The 16383-nt window shown below is 37.9% G+C and overlaps 1 protein-coding gene across 11 annotated transcripts in view; it reads left to right on the forward strand.

Annotated features, from left to right (window-relative positions):
- lepr (leptin receptor) overlaps positions 1-12129 on the forward strand; it is a gene marked incomplete at its 5' end in the record, with an annotated part of 49902 nt that extends 37773 nt beyond the window's left edge. For all 11 annotated transcript variants that reach the window (XM_079629160.1, XM_079629159.1, XM_079629156.1 and 8 more), the window contains 9 exons: positions 866-1017; positions 1318-1471; positions 5704-5786; positions 5893-6109; positions 6481-6684; positions 7562-7639; positions 7902-7995; positions 9643-9718; positions 11257-12129. In XM_079629160.1, the coding sequence (XP_079485286.1) occupies positions 866-1017; positions 1318-1471; positions 5704-5786; positions 5893-6109; positions 6481-6684; positions 7562-7639; positions 7902-7995; positions 9643-9718; positions 11257-12000 (1802 nt within the window). In that variant the 3' untranslated portion in view covers positions 12001-12129. The remainder of the gene's footprint in view (positions 1-865; positions 1018-1317; positions 1472-5703; positions 5787-5892; positions 6110-6480; positions 6685-7561; positions 7640-7901; positions 7996-9642; positions 9719-11256) is intronic.
- Between the last annotated feature and the right edge of the window lie 4254 nt (positions 12130-16383).

The following is a 16383-nucleotide window of genomic DNA, read 5'->3' on the forward strand; positions in this document are numbered from 1 at the left end:
CATGCGCAACACTCTACCCGAGAGGGAACGCCTATTAAACGTGTGCACGAGAGAGCAGTCACGAGCCTAGTCCTCCTTGTGCACGCTCTGTTTACAGGTTGCTGTCAGCATGGCTCATACAAGCCTACTTTCAAAAATAAGATTTGCACTTTTTCCACTATGTCACACATTGGAATTATCAAAAATGAACACACAAGGTTTTATAACATTTCAGCATGATACCTTTTACCATTTGGTCATAAGGCTACATTAGACAAATTGAGATGTTTACCGTGTCTGCGCGGTGCGTGACTTGTGCCAGGGCTAGCATCGCTAATCATAGCTTACATTAACTTTTACTAGCAGTAATTTTAAATGGATTTCTCCAAATAGCATGCCAAACTTTACCTGTCGAGTAGAAACTTCGCGACTGAGGCATCAGTGGGAAGCCCAACCTGTGCTTTTAGCGCACGCCAGCTTGTGAAATATTCCAAAAACACTCTGGTCTTGTTTCTTTCTTCAGAGGCCTTTCTCTTCTTGTCATACAATTCGTAGACACTTTTTCTCTTGCAACCCTCAGACATTTTGAAAAAACCCGGTGAGAACGGCGAGCTTCAATGAATGGCTGAAACCGCAGGTCACCACACATACTGTACACCTGAAAGTGCGCATGCGCAGAAAGCGGAAACTAGCTAGGGACGAGCACGTACGACGGCCTTACGTAAACATACCACCAGAATGATTGACAACTAGGAGGACCAATAGTCTTGATGATCCACCCGGAAAAAGAAAATCTTCCACTATACCTTTAAGGCATCCTATTCTTGCCACTGTATTCACGTTGCAAACTGAGATAAATAATAATTTCCCTCTGTGTTTTTCAAAGTGAAACCATCTCCTCCCTCAGTCCTTGAAGCGATCACTTTGCCAAACAAAACCTTGAGCGTAAAGTGGAGACAGCCCCATTTACCTGCATACGACATGCAGTATGAGCTGCACTTCGTGGCTTTGCGTGGGATGGCAAATGTGCAATGGGAGGTAGGAAGAAGTTTTTGGAAGATGGGGTCTCAGGTGAAGAAAATATATTTGAGCTAATGCATCTTGCATAGTGCTCAATCACAGGGGGAAGACAATGAAGTACTGTGGTCTGATCTGTTTATCTGTAATTGAGATGTTTCCGCTGAACTGATCCTAAATGAATAAATCAGAGTTCCTCTTCTTATGCCCACCAATCTTCTTAGAACTTTATCTTCAATTGATCCATTTTAGATTTCAAAAGGAAGTTGGTCATATTCTGTACTCAGGGATAATGTCTTCAATTTTCTGTGGCATGTACAGGTCATCAGTTCTCTATTGGAACCACAGGCAGAGATTCCGCTTGAAGATTCCTGTGTTCATTTTAAAGTAGAAGTTCGCTGCAAAAGACTGAATGGCTCTGGATACTGGAGTGACTGGAGCAGGAGTCACACTTCGATTGTTTACAACAGGAAAGGTAAAGTTATCAATATAGTTCTGCTACTATTATTTATTTTATACAGAAGCCTTAATTTTCTCCTAATCTCAACATACAGTAGCAACAGCTATTCATTGCTGAACTATTTTAGCTTGAGTCTCTGGTCAAAGAAATAGCTTTTGCTACCTCCAGATCAAGAAAAACAAGAAAAAACAACTTTTAAATTGAGATCAAGAGAACTTTTTTGTTATGTAGAGATCACAAGAACATTTTCAACATCTTGAAAAAACTGTTGTTGTCTGTTGTAGTCGATGTATGCTTTTTTTCCTTTAAGCTTTTTGTTTTTCCATGCATTTTTTTTTTGCATAGTAAAATAATACCTTTTGGTGTAGGTTGCCTTTTTTTGCCAAATAATTTTGTCAGATAAATACCATAACAAAATTTAGTGTTTTGTTCTTCCCTCATATTTAATATATTTAAAAATTATGACATTTTTTTCCTTATATTTCGATGGTTTAATCGAACTTGTAGGGTCATTAAAAATAAATATACCCTCGGACATCACTTTTGGCCACTATTGTATGACAAAAAATATATGGAATGGACATTTTATTAATTTTTGTTGAAATCATTTGTCATGAAACCCACATTACTTTGCCAATATGTATGACAACAGCATAAAAGAAGACCAAGCTGGAACTGGTGAAAATAATGTGCAGCTGACGCCTGTTATCTCTAAGGCAAGATTTAAAAAGATGAAAAAAATTGAAAAGATAAATCAGAGGAAATCATTCTTTTATTTTGGCCTTGGTAGCCTATTTGATTCTTCACTTATTCTAAACGCACACCTGCTTTATAATAGCCATTTGTATGTACATGAGTCATGATCTTTTGTAATTTGTGAGAACTTCATAGGGATGAAGTATAAGTGATGTTTACAAGGATGTATTCAGAGGGCTGATGACAATTTAGAATTTTATTTTATTGTTTTATTTTTGTTGTCAGAAACCCTGAATATGAGTTCAAGGTTACTCATTGGTTTAATTTGTTAGTGTGATTGTAATCATTTAAATGGCTCTGCGTATATGAATTGGCTTTGTCTTCTTATTGAGAATGTTTTGAACTGAACAGAGTTACGATAGAAAATCCATTAGGGTTCATGTAAATTGCACCACACCTAAACTGCAATGCAACTGCTGAGGTGAAGATCAATATGTTCTTACAACACCATTTGTCAGCTCTTCACAGAACCTTTCTAAAAATCTTTACGTTGGTGCAGAGGTGTGTCCTAGTGCCAGAACTCATGCGGAGACATTTTTTCAGAAGAAACTATTGGTAGCAGAGTGTCGTCAGCATTTCAGGGTAAAATTACAGTCATTCTTGTCTGGTACAGTTAGTGTGGGGGTTGTAGGAATTTGCCATACCTTCTTTCTTAGTCATAAGAATACTTAAAGGATAATTCCGGTATTTAACACCTTGGCCCTATTTTAAGGATCTGAAACGCAAGTGTCAAAGTGCAAAGCGCAAGTAACTTTGTGGGCGGATCCCGGCGCTGTTGCTATTTTCCCGGCGGGATAAATGACTCTTGCGCCTGGCGCAAATGTAAAAGGGGTTGGTCTGAAGTAGCTTCATTATTCATAGGGGTGGGGAAAAAAATCGATTCCTAGATGCATCGCGATGCGGACGTGGACGATTCTGAATCGATTCACAAATGCCAAAAATCGATTTTCAAAAAAAAAAAAAAAAAAAATTTTTTTTTTTTTTTTGAAAATCGATAATAACGTAATATTGACGGAACGCAAAAGACGGAACTCTGAAGCGTGGAAACAATATTGTCAAAGCTTCCACCCGGCTCGGAAAGGGCAAAGCGCATTACACAATCAATCGCAACTTTTATTGCCAAGGATTTGCATCCAGTTGTTGAGAACCAGGGCTTTCGCGCTATGTTGCCCACTTTAGAGCCGAGATACAACGTCCCATCTCGGAGATATTTTACAGACACAGCGATCCCTACACTCTACAACAAGACCAAAACCGAAGTCATGGAATCACTGAAGAAAGCGGGTAGGATAGCTGTAACGTGATGCGTGGACATCCGTATTTTATGTTAATAGAGATTCAGAATATGTTGAAGTTTGTTATAATTTGTTATTGTTGTGATTTTTACTGTAGTGAATTTACTGTTGTGAAATGGAAAATCAATAATCAAGAATCGAGAATCGTTAATAATCGAAAATCGACTGTAATCGAATCGGGACTTCAATAATCGTAATCGAATCGAATCGGGAAATCAGACAGATTAACCACCCCTAATTATTCATAGGTGTGGTTTGGGCGTAACGTGAAATAAACCAATCAGAGCGTCCTCTCACATTATCTTTAAGAGCCGGCGCGCTTGTTCCATGGCGGATTGCTATTATAACGGCAGATTTGCCAGCGCACGCCAGTAGCGATTCACAGCCGAGGAGGCCGACGTTCTCGTCAGGGCCGTAAAACACAAAGAAGTGACAATGGGGATGATGGGAGAAACCCACCCAAATTAGCTTCGGTTAAACAGGCGTATAATTTGGGTAAATGTGTAGCCTTTTTTTTTATTTTTTTTTATCTAGATAGATCTTTTTCACATCTTCACGGACACAACAATGATTTCCCTCGTGTGTTAATATTTTTCCTTGTAATAATGTATGATTTGCAAAAATGAAAACTGCTGCGTCTGTTTATATTAGAGAATCAAAGTGGATGCGCGTTAACATTATGGCCAAGCACGCGCCCTTAAAATACCATATCACTAACGCGCAACGCGCCACTGTCTTTAGACTGTTTTTTTCCTGTTCAGTGGCGCAATTGCTTTCTAAAACTGGAAAATAGCACCATGGAAGTTTTGCGCCGGAACACGCCTCCTCTTTGCGCTGAACCGCCCCCGCGAGCGCAAATTCATTCCCTAATTTACCGACGTGCGTCTGTGGAGGGAAAAGTCCGCTGTGCGCGGGTGCAAAATAGGAATGATACATGCGTCGGTGTTCAAAGTCAATTGCGCTGGGTGCAAGATAGGGCCCCTTGAGTTTATATTGTAGTTTGTTTTGGATGAACAAGAGTGGTGGACAACATTTTTTTGACAATGGTTCCTCTCCCGAGTTTTTGACTATAAAAGAATTGGCCATGGACCCATTTAACATTGGAGTCAATGGGCATGTCCGAAAATGTCATTAAAACAACCTTTAACATTAGTTTTCAAAACTGTGCAACTCACCGAGTGATTAGTGATGTTAGTTGATGTTCCAGAAACAAAAAGTGTTGCGAAATACAGTTTCTGTCGTGTTTTATTCGTCATTTTGTAAAATCCCATTGAATTCTGTTGAAGGACTGAGTGCTCGTTAATATAAATGCGCTACCGGAAACGGAAAGGGGGCTGTTTACATTTGGTCGATGTAGTCTTTTTGCTCGCTTCCGTTTCTCATAAGGCTAGCGAGCAGAGCAACTGTGCTCCGGGAGAGTAAGCGAAATAAACAAACAAAACCTTGAAAATATTGAAAGACGTGACCACTGACCAGTGCAATATGAAGTTGAACTCGACTGTGACCGTGAGTGTCCCGCGAGACATAAACATCGGTTATCGCCATCAAGTGGTCGGGAGTGTGCTAACGCTTCAGATTCAAATATTGAGCGGAAGTTACACGGTTGTGAAGTGTCTGAAAAAATAGTTCCACTATAGCAAAATAAACGGATTGGAATCATATATTGCGACGATATATTGTTTATAATCATCAACGAACACCACTAACCACTCGGTGAGTTTAACAGTTTTGTAAACGAACATTATTGGCTGTTTTAATGACATTTTCGGACATGCCCATTGACTCCAATGTTAAATGGGTCCATGGCCAATTCTATTATAGTCAAAAACTCGAGAGAGGAACCATTGTCAAAAAAATGTTGTCCACCACTCTTGTTCATCCAAAACAAACTACAATATAGACTCAAGGTGTTAAATACCGGAATTATCCTTTAACTGGAAGTTTGTAGTCAGAATGTATGCTAGTGACAGATAAATAGAGAAATATTCCATATGATAAGCTTTCTAGTAAAATTACAAAAAATGTGACAGTGCTCCGACATACAGTATGGTGAGAGCGATTCGTGGCTCATTGTTCTTTCCCGATCCCATTCACCTCTATCCTATCCAATTGTTTCTTGTCTTTCTGGACTTGTCCATTCCAAATAAAGGCAAAAAGTCCAAAAAAGAACTTGACTGTATAGCCTTGTCATTTCAGCACCAGAAATGGGACCAGACTTCTGGCGCGTTCTACAAGAGGATCCTGTTAGGAGCGTGACAAATGTCACTCTGATCTTTAAGGTTGGTAAAGATTGACGTGATTGACTTTCTTTAGCAGCCAGATGATTGTGATATAAAAAAAATCTGCTGGGTTTGAGCTTGAATGTTTTTTTTTGGTCAATTTTAGCAGCCTGTCCTAGCAGGAGATCCATATAGTTGTGTGGAGGATCTCATGATTGAACACCAGACCTCAGGTGGAGCCGTGGGGTCAAAAGAAACAACCTTGGCTCAGTTTCACTCGTTCCAGTGGAGGAAGGAAACGCACACAGTCACTGTAATGGCTCGCAACGCTTTGGGCATCTCTACACGGAATAGCAACATGACGCTGTTACATCAACCCAAACGTGAGCTGACATGCTTCATACCCTTCATACCCACACAAAATTCTTTCATATTCAGTCTAATGCATTTCCAATGTTTGACGCACAAGGCGTTTTTGCCTTCAAACTAAATATGTGTCTATGTATGTGCCTAAACATGGTGTTTTAAGTCATCCGGCCCTACATTTTCGAAACAACTGTTTTGATAAAGCTTAATGTTGTTTTGTTGGTGAAAGTGTTGTTGGGGAAGAAGATTTGGATTAGTTAGTACATATATACAAAGAAAGATAATAGGATTCTCTGGTATTTTGTTCCTGCTTGTTATTATCTGTTCCCGCACATAGAAATAATAAAGTTTCCCCTATTATTTGAATTAATGTCCTTTCCTTTTTTAGGACAATGTGTACGTTCGTTCAGCGCAGTTGCAAATGCGAGCTGTGTGCATCTCTCCTGGAGCCTGTTACCTGATCAGCCGGTGCCTCAGTCATTTGTCATCGAATGGTTAGACCTGAACAAAGACCCTAAACAGGACGGATCTCTAACTGAGAGGCTACAGTGGGTCAGAGTTCAGTCCGCATCGAGGGATCTCTCTCTTTGCCGTATGTTATTTTTGTCTATATTTTCAGGGTTCCCACGCTCCTTGAAAGTATGAATTTTAGACACATGAATGTCAAGTACTGGAAAGTATATGAAAACAAAGAGGGACAAACATTGAGCCCTGCATGATGAACCAGTGAGAAGCGTGGAGCTAGGGATAGTTCACCCAAAATTTTTAATTTTATGATCATTTACTCACCCTCAAGTTGTTCCAAACATTTATGAGTTTTATTCTTCTGTTGAACACAAAAGAATATATTTTGAAGAATGTTGGTAATCAAACAGTTGACAGTCGCCAGACTTCCACAGTATAAAAAAATACTATGGAATTGAATGGCTACCATCGACTGTCTGGTTACCAACATTCTTTAAAATATCTTATTTTGTGTTCAACAGAAGCAAGTTGAAATGTTTTCAATAATGATTCATAAGAAAGTAAAACAAACCAGTGTGACATAAATGTTAAAAGCAGGAATAAGAAAGCTTCAAACGGCATCTCTCGTTCAAACTCGCTCTCTCTCTTACTCTACCAGCCCTCTCTCCTCATTGATTTTTTAAAAAGGTCATGACCTTTAAATTTGATTTTAGTTGTCAGTATATGCATTAACATTACTGCAGTAATGATAGACACAGGTGCAGTAGGTTTTTGATACTGTCCAGATTGGTAGTAACAAATCCAACTTTATTGTCTTTATTGTGCTTGATATAAAATAAAAGGTGCTGTAAAAAGTCCTCGAATCTGGTATTCATGAAAGAGTAAACCCTGTATTATAACATGACATTCTCATTAGATTTTCATATCAGATCATGACACAAATAAAAAAAGTTTATTCTTAGCCGTATAAATGATCTTTGACAGAATCATTTGTTTTTGTATAGGTCGTTTTTATGGCTCAGAGGAGTTCACATTGTATCCGGTGTTTGTGGATGGTGAGGGGGAGCCGGTTCGATACACAGGTGGGTTTTATAGCAGTGACAAACAATGCATTGACGTCATCATTTGATCCACCAGCTGAAGACATATTTTTTTTTACACACATTTGGTGTTTAGCAAGTGGTCCCTGGTTCACATACATTGTAGTATTATCTAAAATATTAATTTATTGACTGACAACTGTGTTCACATTATACAAATAGCTGTCTGGAAAAAAAAATGTTAATAAAAAAAAACAAAATCTTATTGATTTGAATGCAAGTTGTTTTTTGTTTTGTCTTCCAGCTACTAGGGGCGACCCTGCAGCGTACATACTGCTACTGATCATTGCGTTCCTGTCAGTGGTGCTGTTTGTCACACTCATGATGTCACAAAACCAGTAAGACCTACAACTATCTTCTCATGGTCAAGATAAAGATAGTTACAGTATCATAGGTTTTGTCTGCGACCCCTAGAGTATCTACTGCAGGGATCTGCCAAATATCTGATATACTGATTTTGTGAAACGATTAAAATAGTTTAGGGCTATCGATTTAACGTTAATTTAATTAGTTATAGAAAATGTCCAGCCCACCCAGAGCTACGTGGGTCATCTTTCATACAGTTAATTGGTGATGAACATAAGAAGCAGGGCAACAACTCACTGCCTATATAATTCAGTTAGAATGCCCCTAAAATTCAAGATATCCGGGCAAAAATACCCCTGTATGAGTTTTTGTCTTATATTTATATAATATTATATAGTTAACCAATGTCACATGAGTAACGAGCGCAATATTACGAGTGCTGTTTTTGTCCCAAATAAGTGAAAATGTGATATTGATTTTATACAACAGTCCAATAAATAAGAAGTTAATATTGTGTTATATTTTAGATACAATATTGTCTGTTTTTGCTCAATTTTGCCAATGAAAATATTACCTGTAAAGCCAGATCAGAACTGTTGTGCATCTCCGATGAACACAGCGGTGTTTCCTTTCTGAATGAATCTGCGTTTTGAGCTAATCAATTTATAAATCCCATTTATAAAGAGAGACATTTACTTACTGAAATACTTCACTTAAAAATAAAAATTCTGTCATCATTTACTCACCCTCAATTGTTTCAAACCTGTATGAATTTCTTTCTTCTGCTGAACACAAAGGAAGATATTTTGAAAAATGGACAGTTAACTGGTCCCATTGACTTCCATAGTATTTTTTTTTCCTACTATGGAAGTCAATGGGACCAGTTAACTGTTAAATGGGACCGGTTACTGACATTCTTCAAAATATCTTCCTTTGTGTTCAGCAGAAGAAAGAAATTCATACAGGTTTGAAACATCTTGAGGGTGAGTAAATGATGACAGAATTTTCCTTTTAAAGTGAACTATCCCTTTAAGTTAACCACAGATCATCTGTTTATATACCTAGGTTACCTTTATTCAGGCAGAAGAACACATTAAAAAGATTGAATGTGTTTGTTGGAAGCTACCGTGCATATTGATTTTATAAGACAAGTTTGAATTAAAGCGAGGCATTGTAAGCTGATTTGTATGGGATTTTGTTTGGTTGTATTGAATGTCAGGTTTACAATACATAACTGTGTTTACAGAGTGAATAAGGAATGTAATGTACATAAATTGCTGTAGTGCTCATTCTAAGCAATGGTGTAGTTTGCTCGAGGGTAAATAATTCAAAGATAATTTTACCAAAGTAACTGATACAATCATATTTTTGCTCATCTGTTTAGACTTGTTCCCCAAGGGATAATATCGTGCCTATGTGTACCACAAAAAGGGACATGCCTATTAAGACCGTTTAAGGAGTGGCAGAAGTGCACATTCATTTTTATTTATCAAGGTTTTATTTTCTTATGTTTGAGTACAAAATATATATTTGTGCATATATATATATTACACACATACATTTACATTACAGTTTAAAAAAAATTCGGCCTGTATTTTTTTTATGTTTTCAGAAGAAGGCTACATTTGTTTGATCAAAAATTCAGTAATATAATAATCCTATAATCCTTCATTTTACAGGATGAGAAAACTCATGTGGAAAGATGTTCCAAATCCCAACAACTGCTCCTGGGCCAAAGGAATGGACTTCAGGCAGGTCAGTGTGACCAACTGTCACACACACAAATTAGCATCCAGTGACAGAAGATTATACCATTTCATGTTGAAATGTCTACCTTTCTATTAAGGGCTAAAGATATTATTCTATTTCAAATTTACAAATGAGAGATGGATCTGAATGGTTTAATTAAAGCAACACCAAGTAGCTTTTGCTCTCGGGGTCCCCCTACAGTTAGGAAACAGTATTGTCTTCTACTACTGTCGCAAAATCTGTCATGGTTACACCAGGGGATATACGTGCATTTGTTGACAAGCCGATACCCCCGAACTCTGCAGAAGGAGTTCTCACGTCTTGGGCAGACTGCCTGCGTTGCGTGTGAAATGTCTTCATCCCAGGTACAGTGGCATATGTCATATGAACATCATTTCATGGGTTTTATTTTTTTCAAACGCCAAAAGATCGCGTAGCTCACGTTTACAAGCCAGCGTCATTATAGTAGCCTATTGGCTACTGTTTCACATAATGGATATGCTAATTCAATTCAATGTTTGTGTGGTAGGTAATAGCCATATAGGCTATCGTCAATATTATAATATCAAGCTACCATAGATGAATCTGTAAATTTGAAAAATCGATTTGCATTATAGCCTGAGGCAAGACACTTTCGCCAGAAAAATAAATAAATAAACAAACATGACTATCAGCCTGCAGTCATTAGGATAGTTATCCTAAAAGATGATTTTGTCCGTCTAATCATGTAGCTATAGCTAGACCGACAGCATGACGGCCGAGTCAGCATCGGTCGGCACCCCTCCGAGTCCTCCCCCTTCAGCTCACTTTATTGATCCTCCTCCGGCCTTTGATTTTATCTCTCTCCCTTTTTCTCTTCCTAGTCTCCTCCGACAAAACCTCTGCCGCCTTCGGTTTAGTTGCTGCTTCGGCCGTGACAACAACATACAGACGCTATACCAGCCGGCAAACAAACGCTATTTGGGCTCTCACGTCCGAATTTGAGGAAGTGGTGGGGGAAGTGAGGACTGCCGTAAAGCCGTCGAATATTGTAGTTCTTTTTGTGCTCGGGTTACTACCCGAACCCCGAAGTTCCGTAGTGCCAGTAAAAGCAATACAGACCCCGTCAGGCTATGGCAGACGTGTCATTCAACCTATTGTAAGTCGATGTACCATCACAAGGGTCTTGGAAATATATTATGAAGGTTGAAAAACTACTTGGTGTTGCTTTAAGCAGAGTATACAGATGGTTTTTTTCATCACATAAAGAACCATTGTTTGTATTGAACCCACATTTTTTTTATTAAATTGACATTTTTTTTATTAAATTTGATTTAATTCTCTCCCCTCTGTAATATTTGAAAGATGTTTTTTTTCTGTAAAGCAGTTTTGAATGATATGTAATGAAAAAAAGCACTATACAAATAAATGTGAATTGAACCGAATTTAATCGAAAATACAGATCCGTTTAAATTCAGAAAAATCATGCTGCAGGTAAAGCTGATAGGATAAACATTCAAAATACATCAGTTATCACATTTCCACAACACTTCTGCTCCTTGCAGATTGACACCATGGAGAACCTGTTCCCTCACTCGGAAGGGCTCACTGCCTGTCCACTGCTGCTGGTCTCTGAGAGCATCTGTGAGCTGGAAATCGAGAAATGTCCTCCTCTCATGCTTGAACATGAAAAAGAAAATGAAGCACTCATTTATAACTCTGGAGAAAAGGCAACCACCGACTCTGCCCGTCTTGGAGACTCCTCTGAACCTTTATCACTGGAGGCTTCCACTGCCGCTGCTTCCCCAGAAACATCAGGCCAGTCCTCAGTGACGTACTCGACCGTTCTCCTCTCCGGGCAGCCCGCTCTCCTTCGAAAGCAGCAGGAAAGTCTGAGCAGCTCCAGCGACGAAGGCAACTTCTCTGCCAACAACTCTGACATTTCTGGCTCCTTCCCTGGAGGGCTCTGGGACGTGTGCTCGGACAGCACCAATCCCCGCCATTCCAGCTCCTACAACTCCGTGGAAGAGTTCTCGGAAACATCGGAACAAGATTATGAGGCATCGGAAAGCACCGGTGTAGCCAAAGACCTCTACTACCTCGAGATGAATGAGGAGGAGAAGCGGGAAAGAGAAGAGGATATTGAGGAAGCACAGGATGGACAGGATAAGAATGAGGTGGTTATGAGGGTGGACGCCAGGCCTCTTCTGGAAGGCAAAAATTCCACAGCCGTCAATTCCAATAATGGATCTCGCAGCATTCCACTTTATCTGCCTCAGTTTCGAACCGAATACATTAATCCACCCTGAAATAATGAGAACAGCACCACTTGGTGGTAATGTGGAATAATTTTATTCCTCACTGGATGGAAGTCCATAAAATGCCTAAGTGGCTTTCCAATAGGACTGCAGGATTTGGGATTTTTTTTTTTTTTTTTTTTTTTTTGATTGATTGAATTTGTGACTACTTTTGAAAAAGTTTTTTTTTTTTAAGCTCCAAGCTGCACAATTTGAGGGAAAAAATATATATTTACGAATTTTGTGATTTATACAGTATGATTATAAAATATTAAAATGATAAAATATACATATTATTATCATTTTTATTAAGATGATTATTATTATTACTAAAAGAAAAATACTAAGCAAAATAAAAATATTACTATTGTAATATTTCACTGTAAAATAAAAACATTTGAGAAAAAATATAATAATATTTTTATTTTACAGTATATCAGTAAAATTACATTACGAATATGAATGGCTGTCTTCATTTCTTCATTTTCGAAAATGAAACCATCAACTACTGGGAAAACTGCACAGAGCCCTTAAAGTTTCTCTTTTGTTGACACCAGCCAGCTTCTCGTTACAACTTTGGGAAGATGCTTTTACGCAAGTTTTTAACGCAACGCATAAGTTAGCCAGATACAGAGCACATGCAGAGATGAGTTTGTGTGGAGCAGCATTTACTGAAAGACACTGATCATGAGCTGTGTGTGTAAAAGAACACGGTGAACACACTTCACTCTGAAACATGCAGCGCATATATTTATTTAATTCATTTGCAGCCTTTGAGATATGATAATCGCACTAAGACATATTGCGATTATGGTTTTATAATATGTTCATTAATCGTGCAGCCCTACTTTCTACCCTCAACCCTGTATCCAACAATATCTACCCTTCATTCCATGTCCTAATTTCATCTATCCTTAGTAAAACAACCAAAACATTGTCACGTCTCACCTCCTAACAACTGAGTGTTTTAGTTGACTCTTTTATGATCGGATTGACTCACCTCTAATATAATATACATTTGAAGGTTTACAGCCAGATTTCCCAAGCTCTGCTGATCAGGGCATCCAAGCACACTTTAAACTGAATGTCTCTGATGGGTTGATGATCAGCCTGTCATTGCAGGAACTCGCTGCTTTCCACCTTCATCACATGGAACATTTCGGAAGTGTTTGAAGGCTGAAGTAAAATCTTATAAAGACCACACTAACTGGAATGAAGTGCAATTGCAGGAAGAGACTGAAGAAGGAAGGACTTTATTTACTCTCTCAGTGTGGTCGGTCACAGTCGCAGTCACGCTTTAGTGGCTGTTTGTGCTTCATCAAGTCCAGCTTATAAGTGAAGAGACTTTTTAAGATGCGTCCATCTAAATATCAGCTTTGTGAAGAAATAGCTTCTCATGTCTGCTTTTACATTGGGCTTATTCATTCAATATGAATGTATATTTTGTCAGTGAGGTCTGTGTTTGGAAACTCAAATATTTTGAGTCACAAAACGTCATCTATTTTCAGTGTATGGTCATTTTTGATGAAATGAGGGTTGAACGTAACTCAGTGAATAAAACTGGTTAAATATATGCCAATCAGTAAGAATGTGTGTACAGTACACATGTATTTCTTGTCTATTTTTCTGGTCAAAATAAACTATTTATTGCAGTTATGGGCAAATGTTATTTGTTTGTCTATTTAATTAGTTACAACATTTCTACATATTTTAAGAAATAAAGCTTCTGCATAAAGCTCCATCTATCTTACATAAGCTATGCCTGCTACCTTTAACATTGAATGTGTTTGCCTTGAGAAAACCATTAGATAAAATGATTGATTTCAAGACATATGGTCTATTGAAGTCTCAGGGCCAACAAATGTTCGTGCCAAATGCAATGATACAATGCCATACCTGCCGGTCAGTGTATCCTTTGGATCTCCATAGTACCTCTGTGCACCCGTGACGTTCTACCCGGAGCCGTTCACGTCCTCAGACTCGTCCTCTATGCGTTTCTATGTTAACAAATTAATCTGCAGCTGTCTGGTGGTACAAGTATAGCTCTGTAAGTTGTTTACGTTCATTATTATTATAATGTTTTATTGCCTAACTTGCTGTCTTTGCAATACTTTTGGGGGGGTTTCACTCAAAAAATAAATTTTGGCCTCTTGTTAAATTTAATTAATTAAAATAAGCAAAAGTAACACGATTTTTTAATATTTTGGCCCAACTTAATTTAATTGTGTTCAATCAACCTAATATATTTAAAACAGGAAGTTTACTTAATTCATTTGTGTGAAAACTACATGAATAATTTTTGTTGACATCTAACTGGGCAGTGGACCTGTCATTCCCAGCATGCTTTGCAAGGGACTGCATGAATTCAGGGATGTTAATGTTAGTATTTAATGTTCAGTTATGTTAGAAACTTAGAGGACTTTCTGTAATGTTTTTTAATTTTGTGGTTACCATTATGCAGAAGAGTGGCGACTGTGGGCGCAAATAGCAGTAATCCACTCTTGCAGAATTGTATAAGTAATATTTCATATTACTTTGTAAAAAGTGGTTTTAATTAAATAGAACACTAGTAGTCATAGCATTAGTATTGATTGAGTCAAATTAGCTAAAACTATAATGTTGGGGATTTTAGGCAGGACAAAAACTAACCTGAGTAAACTTTATCTAGCAGGATTGACTAAATGAAATTAAGTTCATACAACAAGATTACAACAAATCATTAGATTCTGTTGGAAACATTTAATTACATTTAGTGGGAAAGTTTTCCTTAATTTAATTAAGTTTGTTCAACAGCTTATTTTTTTGAGTATCCTGGAGTAACCACTAGGTGTCGTTTGTGTATTACAAGTGTTGTGTTCTTACCTGGGAAGTTAGTTGAAGAAGATTTCCCATGTGGGAGGCATGTTGAATCTGAAATCGCCCCCTAAACCCTCATTCACTATTCCCATACAGTGTTCACTTAAAGGAGTGAATGAAACCGATTGATCAAATTCAGACAGCCGTTGAGTGTACATCTGTTGTACATTTAATTGCAATGCAATATGGGAATGAATAAGTGCACTCAATAACGTCCACTATGGTTTCGGACAACACTACAAATGGCTGTCCCCTCAATTAACGCCCTATTTGAGGGTATAGGGGGCAATTTCGGATTCAGCCACGTCTGTTGCTGTAACTGCTGCAAAGTAAAGACTTATCTTCAACTCAATTCATGTAGTAGTCTTATTTATATTGAAGATACTACAGACAGCAAGCCAAGTTAGTTTATTATTAACCTTTAAGGCTGAATGGGCAGGCGAACTTGTGAAATGTTATGTTCTTTGAGACATGAGGTAACTTAACGCCGTCTCTTGCTGAATCTGCTCTGGGATGCGTTTCCCGTACAACGACGTAACTCGCTGCTTAACTACCATAGTATGATGCATTGTTGAAGAAATCAACTAGCTTGTCACGACTGTTTCCCGAAACCGCATTGTCGCAAATTGGTCGTTCAACCACATTGGTTAATGATTTCATGCACGTGGAAATTACTTATGTTAATGAATCTGTTTGAAATCAAACTAATGCCAAATGTTTTGCTATAAATTATAGACAAAGGCTTTAAATCTCTTGACAAACTAAAAGAAGTAAATTACATTTGTATGTATTCTAAATAAAAGATACAGATTGTACTGAATGTCAGCTTGCTTATTTGGCTCTGGAAATGGATTTATTGATTCCACATGTCATGCAAACAAGAAACTATATCTAACCACAGTACGAGAGCTGTCGTTCCAAACACACAACTTTGCGATGCTGTTTAAACTATAGTTTCACTCATTGAGCTATGCTGATAACCACAGAACGTGTGCCCAGTTGGCTAATGATGCTTTCGGGAAACGCACCCCTGGCTTTGAAGGAGGCGTGCTTTGGAGACGCTCTGAAGGGAGGCTGGGATTTAGTGCTTTCAAAGCTAGCTTGCTATTGCTAGCCGTTCCGAAATTGCCTACCCTGCCTTTAATTTACACGCGCTTCATCATATGCTGGTGTGCGCAGCGTCTGACAGCAAACGTGCCCATTCAATATGGGTGAAAAAGAAGAGAAATATTGAATCCGTATATTTTTCTTATTTATTTATTTGTAAATTTGTTTACTGATACAATTATTTAAGGGAATTCTACTTGTAAATGCACGTTTGTGAGTTAGCCTAATTATAACGTTGTTAAGTGTTTTGTCATCCATGTGTATTTAATAGCCTAATTGTAATAAATAAATAAAATATAAATAAACAAATAACAACTTATAATAATATTTTTTTTCTATTTAATAAGTAAAATTCTGTTTTTAAAATCAATTAAAGAACAATTGGTCATGATGGAGAGTAGCTCCCAAAAAGCTGATGCTGATGCAAAACTT

Source organism: Phoxinus phoxinus (assembly GCF_949152265.1).
Source record: "Phoxinus phoxinus genome assembly, chromosome: 11".
NCBI lineage: Eukaryota > Metazoa > Chordata > Actinopteri > Cypriniformes > Leuciscidae > Phoxinus > Phoxinus phoxinus.